At 38.5% G+C, this 12,617-nt stretch overlaps 1 protein-coding gene across 1 annotated transcript in view; it reads left to right on the top strand.

Moving 5' to 3' along the window:
* Window positions 1-12,617, top strand: part of LOC122555330 (bromodomain and WD repeat-containing protein 1) — a 216,212-nt gene that overhangs the window by 195,505 nt on the left and 8,090 nt on the right. Inside the window, exons 35-39 of the mRNA XM_043701209.2 lie at window positions 544-687; window positions 4,905-5,057; window positions 5,545-5,714; window positions 6,619-6,863; window positions 11,667-11,819. Of these exons, the coding sequence (XP_043557144.2) occupies window positions 544-687; window positions 4,905-5,057; window positions 5,545-5,714; window positions 6,619-6,863; window positions 11,667-11,819 (865 nt within the window). The remainder of the gene's footprint in view (window positions 1-543; window positions 688-4,904; window positions 5,058-5,544; window positions 5,715-6,618; window positions 6,864-11,666; window positions 11,820-12,617) is intronic.

Raw genomic sequence — 12,617 nt, 5'->3', positions numbered from 1 at the left:
CCTTCCCTCAAACTTTGAAGGATGTTTTGCTGTTTCCAGTGAATTTAAATTGAATCCATTAATGATTATTTTGGAATACTAAGATTTTTGTGTGATCCAACTAGACTATAGCTCATTAACAATTTTGTTTATGGTGGCACAGTGGTTAGCACTGCTGCCTCACAGCGCCAGAGACCCGGGTTCAATTCCTGCCTCAGGCGACACTCTGTGTGGAGTTTGCACATTCTCCCCGTGTCTGCATGGGTTTCCTCCGGGTGCTTCGGTTTCCTCCCACAATCCAAAAAATGTGCAGGTTAGGTGAATTGGCCATGCTAAATTGCCCGTAGTGTTAGGTGAAGGGGTAAATGTAGCGGAATGGGTCTGGGTGGGTCCCGCTTCGGCGGGTTGGTGTGGACTTGTTGGGCCGAAGGGCCTGTTTCCACACTAAGTAATCTCAAAAAAAATCTAATGTCCAGTCTGAAATTTATTTATAGTATATATTTCCATCCTTGAAGTCGCTATATACTTTGAAGTTCTGTTTTTCTATTTTATTCCCACATGAAGAGCCGTGTTGGCCGCATATTTGGCCGGAATCTGAGCTATGATGTTACCACTTGGAAAACTCAGTGCAGGGAACTGTTGGAGATCTTGTTTCAGTGTGAAGACTCTGAACCTTTTAGGCAGCCAGTGGACCTTGCTGAATACCCAGTAAGTTAATTTGGACTATTTTCTAGGGAAATAGAATCACAGATGTACAGCACGGAAACAAACCCTTTGGTCCAACTCGTCCATACCAACCAGATATCCTAACCTAATCTAGTTCAATTTGCCAGCGCTTGGCCTATATCCCTCTAAATCCTTCCTATTCAGATACCCATACAGATGTCTTTTAAATCCTGTAATTGTACCAGCCTCCACCACTTCCATACTCGCAGCTCATTCCATACTCGCACCACTTTCTGCGTGAAAAAGTTGTCCCTTACATCCCTTTTATATCTTTTCCCCTCGCCCTGAACCTATGCCCTCGAATTCTGGACTCCCCCACCCTTGGTAAAACAACCTTCCAGCTCAGCGAGCAAACCTACATCCAGAAAATTTTGTCTATTTACCCTAGCCATACTCCTCATGATTTTATAAACCTCTGAGGTCACCCCTCAGCCTCTGACGCTCCAGAGAAAACAGCCCCAGTCTATTCAGCCTGTCCCTATAGAACAAATCCTGCAAACCTGGCAACATCCTCGTAAATCTTTTCTGAACCCTTTCAAGTTTCACAACATCCTTCTGATAGGAAGAAGACCAGAATTGCACTCACTGTACCAAAAGTGGCCTAACCATTGTCCTGTACAGTTGCAACATGACTTCCCAACTCCTATACTCAGTGCTCTGACCGATAAAGGAAAGCATACCAAATGCCGCCTTCACTATCCTATCTACCTGTGACTCAACTTCCAAGGAAATGTAAACCGGCACTCCAAGGTCTCTTTGTTCAGCAACACTCCTTAGGACCTTACCATTAAGTGTGTAAGTCCTGCTCTGATTTTCTTTTCCAAAATGCAGCACCTCATATTTATCTAAATTAAACTCCATCTGCCACTCCTCAGCCCATTTGTCCATATGATCAAGATTTCGTTTTAACCTCCTTCGCTGTCCACTACGCCTTCCATTTTGGTGTCATCTGCAAACTTACTAACTATATGTTCACATTCATATCATTTATATAAATGATGAAAAAAATTAAGTAAAATATTTCCATTTCCTTCAATAAACATAGTAAACGTATTAAAGATAATTTTTTTGAGGCATGGTTTATGTAAAGAAAAGATCACAGGTGCTTGAGTGTTTAACATGAAACCAAAAAGTGTATGTTTGAGAACCGGGAAAGCTGAAGTGAAACTCTTGAACTTTGCAGTGTTGGTGTTTTGGTTATACAGTCATAGAGATGTACGGCACGGAAACAGACCCTTTGGCCCAACCCGTCCAAGCCGACCAGATATCCCAACCCAATCTCGTCCCACCCCCCTGCACCCGGCCCAAATCCCTCCAAACCCTTCCTATTCGTATACCCATCTAAATGCCTCTTAAATGTTGCAGTTGTACCAGCCTCCACCACTTCCTCTGGCAGCTCATTCCATACACGTACACCCTCTGCGTGAAAAAGTTGCCCCGTAGGTCCCTTTTTATATCTTTCCCCTCACCCTAAACGTATGGCCTCTAGTTCTTGACTCCCCGACGCTCCAGGGAAAACAGCCCCAGCCTGCTCAGCCTCTCCCTATAGCTCAAATCCTCCAACCCTGGCTCTTTTGTGGTGAGGCCCAACTGCTTTCTTTTAACCTGTTAATTTAATGCAAGTATTCTGGTATGAGACAACTTCAAACAAAAAACAATTACACACATTCTGTAGAATATTCCATTTTATTTTCAAATAAATTCTTGGACTCTTCTGAAACAAGTATTAACTGACAGACTTGTCGATTTTGGTAAAATTTTGTTTAAAAACAAAAATTTGGTTAAAATTCTTTTTGGTTTGAGGTTTATTTCTCCTCATTCTTTTCCGCTAGAGATGACAGTCACTAGAATTTTGACATTGTTTCCAAAATAGGTAAGAGTAATTTAAAAAAAACATGAAAAACTAGAAAAAGTTTACTGAACTAAAAGCAAGTCCAAGTTTTCTTTTGGAAAGAAAAGCAATTCCTTTAACAGTTGAAGCAGAAAAGGTAGGTCATATTCCCTCCCTGACAGATTCTTTTGACGCACTTTTGATGAAAACGTTAATGAAATGTTAAAAGTCATTTTGAAAATCAATTTTGAAAGGATGGTAGGTAAGGAGGTTGATTCTTTAAGCCTCCTACCTGCCCTTGCCTCTGACTTCCCTTGTCCCCTGCAAGGAGGAGGAAAAACACTTGGCTACTGACCACTGAAGGACCACCCTCCATTAATGGTAGGCTGCAACTGCTGGCCTCTAACTCCCAGAAACTGCTGGCCTCTGATTGTCAGTGCCTCTGGTGATGCATTGAGATTTGTGATAAGGGGAAATATTTGTCTTTGCTTGCCTGTCAACTCTTAATAACCTGATTGACAGGCAATTAGGTGAATTTACTCTACGGTGCGGGTGGTGTGTTTTTTACTGAAATGAATCAATTTTAAGCAAGTTATGTTTTCTCGTTAAAATCAATGCAAGTTCTGTAGTGCATTCTGTAGGACTTTATTTGAATACGTGCATATTGAAATACTGAGCTTTGCTAAATTCAGACATTGGAAATACTTTTAAAATAAATTTTAATCAATGAATAATGTAACCTATTTACAGTGCCTCCTCACTGTCTCCTGAACTTCATACTTCATGATCTTCCTGGCCACTACAAATCCTTCCCTCCCTGACTTTCTGACATGTGTCCTTTCACACTGATCTTCTGACTTGAGGTCTTTACCCTTCCCTAGCCTCTCCCTGTTTTGGATACTGATACTGTGTTTCACAGCCTCTGCCCTCCACCAGCTCACTGAACTTCCTAATCCTTAACTCGCCCTGTCTTGAACCTGTGTCCCGTTTAAGATCTTCATCCAATGTTAACACTCTGGAGTTGTAAAAGTGAAATTCCCAATATTCCAGAAATGCCAAGTTGGAATGTTATAATCCATGTCTTATTTAAATGTTCTGGTCACCACTACTCTCTTCTGAACCCTCACTGAGAATGAGGGCTCTTTAGATTAATGACACCATTATGAAGAAGGCGTATCTTTGACAGTCATTTAAAACAAATGTATTGGCACCATTTAGTTTTGCATTTTCACAAGCCAAGAGCTCTGACATCAGATTGGGATCTTGGAGAGGGAAACAGAACAGGGCCAAATAGGAGAACAGGAAGCTCAATGGGAAGGTGGATGAAAAGGCCTTTCCAGAATTCTCCAGTCAAGCTGCATGGGGATCAACATAAACTCATCTTGAATGCTCAATGAAATTATAGACCATATTAAATTAACAATATTAAAATTATTACACGGAGCAAATTTTTTGGTAATGCCATTTTATATCAGTTTGCCATTAGGTTAATATCTGAGACACAATTTTCGAAAGATAATTTTTAATTTTTAAATGATTGAATTTATCATGAAAGCCTTCATTGGTGTTTCCATGGGTTATTTAAAAAGTTTGAAAAATTATGGAGTCTTACAGGTTCCAAAGTCAGTAAAAGGCATGGAATTTTGTAAAGACAGGAATGAGATTTTTCTGACTTTATGCAGAATTCCAAACTTTGATTTTTGATTCAACTTTTATATTGCTTTGACTGTCCAGAATATAGCACAGGTAAATAGACTGGTGACCCCTTAGACAGTTTTTATTGAACAAAGAATCTCTACCAGGCAAGGTAATCATAGAATCTCTGGAGTGCAGAAAGAGATCATTCGGTCCATCAAGTCTGCACCAACTCACCCATCCCTGTAACTTCATGTACAGGTCTTACAATGACCAACCTCCTAACCTGCACAGTGAAGGGTAATTTAGCATGTGCAATCCACCTAATCTGCACATCTATGACCTAAAGGGGGAAACTGAAGGAAATTGATGCAGATACTGAGAGAATATACAAACTCCACACAGTCAATCACCCAAAGCTGAATCGAACTCAGGTCCCTGTTGCTGTGAGTACTAACCAGTGCTGCTCCAAATCCTGAGAGTACGATTATACATGAACTGGCATACAATGCAAGGTTTGGATACCTGTGCAAAACTGCAACTTTGCAAATTTGTGATGTCTTTGAAAGAAAAAATGGTAACAAAATACTTCAGTTTGGTTATGCACATGTCATAGATTTTAAATTAGAAATGCTACTGGGTTCCTCCTTTGTGGAGAGGGTGCATATTCTAAGTGAAGAGGGATTTTATACATGATTTTAAATGCTTATTTTTGATCTGTGATCATTTGTAGGATTACAGGGATATTATACACACTCCAATGGACCTGGCAACAATAAAACATGCATTAGAAATAGACAATTATGAAACTCCCATTGAACTTTGCAAAGATGTGCGATTAATTTTCAGCAACGCTAAAGCTTATTCTCCAAACAAGAAGTCTAAGGTAATCTGAATAGATCACTCTTGAAGTATTAAATCATATGAACATTTCATACTTTTTTGGAAATGTGTTAACTTGTGTATGCATTTTGAAGTCAATGGAAATAAAAATCAGTAATCTCCTTGTCCCCTTATTCTCCCTCACTCCTATGCCCATTTCATCTCTACCTCCTGTCCTTCACGTTCTGTCCCTCCCACATTGGCCTTCTTCATCCCTCCTGTTCTTTGCCCTCTCCATTCCTTTCTCTTGCCTGCTCCTTGTCTTGTCACCACCTTGCTTATTCTCCCAAATCACCTATCCAGAAAAGAATTTGAAAACGGGGCTTATCACAATCAAGAAAGTGAGAAAATGATATAGAAAAACTCTTGCTGTTAATTTCAAATGGATTATGTGGGGACTTAAAATGATTCCGTGAGAATGTTGCTGTGCAATGAATTGCAGTACTATATTCTTAACAGCTATGTTTTTTCTTTTTAAAAAAAAAAATTAGATATACAGCATGACTCTGAGGCTGTCTGCATTTTTTGAGGACCAAATTCGAACAATTGTCTCGGATTATAAAACTGCACTAAAATACAATAAAAGGAGTCAGCACAAACAAAGATATAAGAAATGCCTCCGTAGTTCTGAAGCCTCCAGATCAAGTAGCAGAGCTTCCAGGTATTTTACTTTGCAGGGCATTATTTGCTTTAAATGACTTGTACACTTTGTTTCTAAGCCAGTGGGTGTCATTAAGTTGACCTTCGTAGTGTACTTAGTATGTTCATACTGTGGATAGGGAGGGTTAATGGAGCTGGTTGTAAATTGTCAGAAAATTTGCAAACTGTATTTGGGGAGACTCACTCTTCTTGAAGAGTTGTAGGCATAATGCTGTAATAACAGCTATGATGCACCTCATCAAACCTGCAACCCAGTGGTTTATTTTTTGTGTACGCTAGCTTCTTTTTGAAACCTAGAAACATTGGAAATAGGAACAGGAGTTAACCACTCAAGCCAGCTCCTCCATTCAATATGATTGATCATGGCTGATCTTCCTGCTGAGTACCCCATTCTTGTTTGGTCCCCATACTCTTTGATCCCTTTGGTCTTGAAAACTGTATCCAACACCTTGAAAACATTAGTGGGAGACAGGCGGAGATTTTAGATTTTTTAGATTTTAGATTACTTAGTGTGTGAATGAACAAGATGAGTTTCTATTCAAAACATGTTTGCAGGATAGTTTTTTTAAAAACAAAGGCATTTCCGTTTTAAAAAAAAATTAAATGGAATGATGAAACATGTCCGGCATGGCAGTGTTGAATGTTTCCAATATAACTGACTGCAAATTTGTAGCTAATGTTATGCAGGCTAGGCATGAAAATTACAGTGTCAAATTACTAATATGTGTAGATTGCGTAACCTAGCATGTTTGCTGGACAGCAGAACTTCAGAAAATAAAGAAAATATAATATATATTTGTATCAATAAAAACTGCTATTCACTGGTGCAGTAGTTTAGTTACCATTTATAAATTCAAAGTTACTCGCAATCATCTTGAACTTATTTGTGTTTCTGCAATCTTTAGTCCAGAACGAAAATGGAAGCCCGTGAAGCCTCAGGCAAAATTGGAGCATATTTCCAAAATATCTACCTCATCACATATATCACAGAACAGCACAAGTAGTACTGCAGATAGTGCCTGCAGTGATGCTTCTGAGCATTCTTCGACATCAGCCAGGATAAGGAACATGAAGGCTAAGACAACTGTCCTAACCATAAAGAAAGATAGAAAAGTAGACTTGCCTAATGGGTCAGTTGGATCAACAACAGGTGAGTAAACAGATTTCTGTTTAATATTTTTGTGGTACGTTTTACTGTGTCTAAGATGCTACCTCCATGCAAGTTGTTTAATAAGTAGGTCATCGTATAGTGTAGTTTGTATCCATTTCTTTACTTTCATATGCCAGGTTTCATGGGCATATGCAAACACTTTCTTGGTCATCATGAATTATTGGTATATAGGTTTTAAAATATTGGTGTGACACTTTTGCAAGGTTGCTCACCAATTACCTCAAAGAAAGCTCCATGTTTTGTACAATTTAAGCTTAAATTTTGAGAGACTGCATTCAGAATATTGATTTATTCATTTGAGTATTTAACCATTCAGGCAGTGGATGATGGGATGATGATATCAGGAAATGTTCATTCAGAAACAATGATAATACTTAATGGAATAAGGCAACAGCTTTATTAGCTTGATGCAGGTCTTGCTTCCTGATTTAGCCAAGGTCTCACAGCAAAAAACAACATCTCCCTTACATCTCTGATCTTCTGACTAGAGAGCAAATACTTATCTTCAGTTTCAAATTCAGCATACACTTTGGCTCCAAATCTGGTACTTATTAAACTTTTCCAAGCTACAACCAATGTGCATGAACAACGACATTCTTGAACACTCACTAGTCGAAATGATGCCTGATATGTACAGTGTATATAAAAAAAACAGTACATTTAAAATAGTTAAGTTAAAGCTTACACAGTGAAATATTGTATAAATCCAGCATGATGAATTAAATGCAAAAGTGAAAAAGAACTAAATTGCACCAAAACCTGATCAGAATATTGCAACTGACAGTTGTGAAAAAGAAGTGTGGAAGAACTGTCAGAATGAAAGTATGGCTCTGCGTTTCTGAAGGAGCTCTAGTCAAAATCTACTTTCAAAATGCAGAGCTTCCTTCTTTCATTTGGAAAAAGTTGGGCTGGATTGCCAAGCATAAGAAAATCCAGACTTTTATTTTAAGAATAACTTGAGATTAATTGATTAATATAACTTGATTATCACTAAAGTAAAATGAATCTTATGATTCACCGGGGTAGCACACTGGAAATTAAACCCCGCTATTTCTGGAGTAGTCACAGACATTAAAGACTTCAAAATAAGTGCACAAAATTCCCAAATTTACCTGATTTTCTGATCCAATTTGAGTTAAAAAAACAGATTTCTGTACGAAAGGAATTACTACTTATTGCGAGTACTTAGGCTCTAGCGACAGGTAAACAGTTATGTCTGCATATAGCACTGCAAATTAAAACTCTAATTCCCTTATATATCCACCTTACTCACAGATGTATAGACTGGGGGAAGAAAGGATGAGTAGAGGGGAAATACCGTAAAACTGTTCACTAGTCTTTGTTCTAAAGTTCTATGGAGTTGGTTTTTGCTAATGTGAAAATTCCTTTCAAATGTTCCATTACTTTGCGAAGGGCTGCTTTACTTGTAACGTCTGATTAATCAATTATAAGTCGCAGCAACTGTTGAAGGAAAGATTACCAGATTTTCTTTCAGTTTAAAGTGAGATTTCACTCGAGACCAGAAAGAGAAATGCTGATGTAGGTTTGCTTGCTGAGCTGGAAGGTTCGTTTTCAGATGTTTTGTCACCATACTAGGTAACCTCTTCAGTGAGCCTCTGAATGAAGCACTGGTGGTCACGCCTGCTTTCTGTTTATATGTGAGTTTCCTAGGGTTGGTCATGTCATTTCCTATGGTGACATCATTTCCTATGGTGATGTCATGTCCTGTTCTTTTTCTGAGGGGGGGGTAGTAAATGGGATCCAAGTCGATGTAGCTACTCTCCCCTACATCAAAGACATCTTGGAAATGACTGGCAGACTACTCAGACCCCTTGGCATCGTAGTAGCCCACAAATTCACCAACACACTAAAACAGCAGCTAATGAACTTGAAAGACCCTATACAGACAACAAGCAAAACTAATGTTCATTTACAGAATCCTTGCAAGAACTGTAACAAACACTACATTGGATAAACAGGCAGAAAACTAGCCACCAGGATACATGAACATCAACTAGCCACAAAAAGACATGACCCACTCTCACTAGTATCCTTACATACCGATGAGGAAGGACACCACTTTGACTGGGACAACACATCCATGTTTTGACAAGCCAAACCCAGACACACATGAGAATTTCTAAAAGCAGGGTATTCCAACCGGAGCTCTGTCAACAAACACGTTGACTTGGATCCCATTTACCAACCCTTGAGAAAGAGAACGGGAAATGACATCATATGAAATGTCACCACAGGAAATGACATCATGACCCTAGAAATGTAAACATATAAATAGAAAGTGGGCTACACCACCAGTGCTTCATTCGGAGCCTCACTGAAGATGTTACCTAGTATGGTGATGCAACGTCTGAAAGTGAACCTTCCAGCTCACCAAACAAACCTACATCCAGAACCTCAACCTGAGCTACAAATCTTCTTGATACTAAGCTCAAAGATTAACTGCTTTTAAGCCTGTCATAATCTTACACATATCACTCAAATCTCTGTTAACCTTCTTTCTTACTTGTAAAATTAATTCATAGGTTGTGGATGTAGCTGGCAATACCATCCCTGATTGCTCTTGAGAATGTGATAGTGACCTGTCTTTTTGAATAGCTGCATCCATTTGGCATAGTACATCCATATTGCTGTTAGCGAGACAGTTCCAGGATTTTGATTCAAGAACACTGAAGGAACAATCGTGTATTTTTGTGTCAGAATAATGGGTGGCTTGGAGGGGAACTTTTACAATTGGTGGCCTTCCTATTTATCTGCTTCCCTTTCCATTGTTACGCCGTGGAGGTTGGACCCCTCTGCAAATTAAAACTAAAACCAGGGCACGTAAAACCAGAAAAGCTAGCTTCGCCTCGTAATTTGCTAAAATTGTGAATGAGTGAAAGAGTACCTCTAATTTCCACTGTTTAAAGAAAAAATACTTTATTTTCCTAACTCGAACAGTGAACACTAAATAAAAACTATTAACAAACCCAAGATCCCTTTTCTCTTATGTAATTACTGTCTGACCCCAACTCGATAAAATTGCTGCTCCAATAACACAATTATTAAACATTACTTTGTCTCTGAAAGTCCATGTTGTCTGTTATGCTGTCTTCTCCCTGGGTCGTCATCTTTCTTTTTACTGCTTTTACTGGGAAAAGGTATCTTTGGTAGTGCCTTCTAAGATTTCTTTGAGAGCGAGATGTTCATTTCTTTGGATGGCGCTTACTGTCTGGTTCAATGGCAGTTGCACTGACCAATTTTTAACATGCCCTGGTTTTTATATACCCCAACATCATATCATCTCATTGGTCCGATGTAGTCAATACAATAAATTCAAACTCAATTGGGTTTTGGTATCCTGGGCAAGATTTAAATTAATTGATTGAATTGTCAAAACAGCAAGCAAAACTGAGGTTTCTATTCAACAGCCAATTGTTACATGTATTCATTTTGGAATAGCCCATTTCCCACCTGCTCTGTACACTGGCAACTGTTGTGGCACCTGCAATTCAGAAAAGCACTTTCTATCTTAAAGCGACTATTCAATCTTTCAACTTCGAAACACCATCTAGGTGGTAATGTCCATGGATTTGTAAGGGAATATGCAAGGACCTTCTTACTGCATTGTATCTAGTAGATAGTGCACACTGTTGCTACTGTTTTGCTGATCGAGGCAGTGAATAGGACGTGCTTATCAAGCCAACTGCTTTGCACTGTATGGTGTTCAAGCTTCTTGTGTATTGTTGGAGCAGCACTTGTGGGATGTGAAAGTTACTCACCACTCGTTTGTCAACCCAAACTTGGATGTCTTGCTGCATTTAGACATAGTCTGCTTCACCATCTGAGAAGTTGAAAATAGCATTGAATATTGTGCAATCATTAGCAAACATCCTTATTTTTGATGCTATGACAGGTGAGAAGGTCATGGATGAAACAGCTGAAGACAGTTGGGTCTCGGACACTACCCTGAGAAGTTCTTGTAGTAATACCCTGGAGCTGAGATGACAGACCTCCACCAACCATAGCCTGAAACATTCCATGTACTAAATATGACTCCAACTAGTAGAAAATGTTCCGGTCCTGGCAACGTGCTTGTAATCCAACATTTTTCTGCCAATTTTTACTTTTACCAGTCAGCACAAGATTAGAGTTCTGAGCAATTGCATAGTTCCTGACTGAGTTGGTCTGTGTGAATTTAACAGGTTTTGAGGTATTTAGATCATCAGATCTCAAGGTGCTACAAATGTACTTTTAACAAAACAAATCAAGTTTATTACACACAAGGGAAAACTACAAATCATTTGAAATAGTCTTCTTGCAAATATCAGAAATAAAGCTTAAGCACGTTTACTCTCAACAATCTTAAAGCTTCGGAAGCCTCTCAGGGATAATCCTGTTTCCATTTTAAAATTCCTTGGTGAATTGTTGCAGCTGTACTTGGATTTTTGTTGGCAAACACTTACACTCACTCAATGTTATCATCTTTAGTTAATGATCTCTTCAAAGTTTAAAACATCATGACTGTAAGTTGAGTTGAAAACAGTGAATTGATACTCAGAATTACTGGAAAGATTAGATTAGATTAAGTACAGTATGGAAACAGGCCCTTCGGCCCAACAAGTCCACCCTCTGGAGACAAACTCCACCCTAATCTCTAACGTTTGAGTGAAGATGCAGTGTTTGGGATTCAGGCGATATGTTTAAATGTAAGAAGAGTGCAACCAAATTAGAAAGTTGTGCAAGACTAAAAGAAATCTCTTTCTTTGATATTGTGTTTCTTAGCATCAGACTACGGAGACTGCAGTGAAAGCTCTGCTGAAGAGAATGAAAGTACCATGAAGTCGACAGCCTCTTCTCCGAATGGTGCTTGGACAGAGCCTGCGGCTGGCAGCAGTAAAGCAGCAAGAAAGCATGCATCACCAAATCAAAAAACAGGTGAGCTTGATCGTTTACTTTTAAAAGAATTAATTATGTAATTTATTGGTTTAAATACACTTTGAAAAGTATCTCTGAAATTTTTACTGTCATTTTGACATTTCGCTTTTGAGTAATGGTTCAGCAATCCTAGCAATTTTAATTTGAAACAATCTGATTATATCATTTCTGTGTGCCATGGATTGCTATTTGGTGTGCTTTGCTTGTTATTGAAGTTTATTTATGTTTCAATTTTTGGAAGGGCGTGGGGGTGTAAGAGGTTATCATAGGTTGAATATTATGACCTTAGCTGGTGATAATATTGGACAAGTCAAGTTCCAAAATGTAAGCTGATTTGAGAGTCAAAGTTTTATTTTAGCAGTTTGTTTATTGTAATGATCAGTCACTGAACATACTCAGAAGATGTACCAAAACAAATCAGTCTACTCATAAGAGAAAAAGCAGAAACAATCTGAAACATTCTTACAAATATCAGAAATAAAGAATAAGCAATTTTTCCCTCATCAATCATATAGACTCATCAATGTCTTGTTGTCGTGTTTCCACTTCAAAGTTTATTGTTCGGTTGGCATGTTACTGTCTTATTTAGTTAGCCCCTCTCTTGATGAAATCTTTAATTGCTAATGCAGCTCACTTAGTCATTAACATCTGTTTCTTAAATTCATTCATTTAACAATCTTGTAGGATGTCTTAATGTCTGACACATTAAAACGTTCTGTTTCTGGAACTTTTCTCATACTAACTTCGAAGTTACTCACACCATCTTGTTCATCTTCCCTGCCTGTTTTTGAGACTTGA

Source organism: Chiloscyllium plagiosum, unplaced genomic scaffold (genome assembly GCF_037043375.1).
Source record: "Chiloscyllium plagiosum isolate Xiang-an unplaced genomic scaffold, Cpla_swu_hap1 HiC_scaffold_12, whole genome shotgun sequence".
Taxonomy (NCBI): Eukaryota; Metazoa; Chordata; class Chondrichthyes; order Orectolobiformes; family Hemiscylliidae; genus Chiloscyllium; species Chiloscyllium plagiosum.
This window is presented reverse-complemented; position numbering and strand designations above follow the sequence as displayed.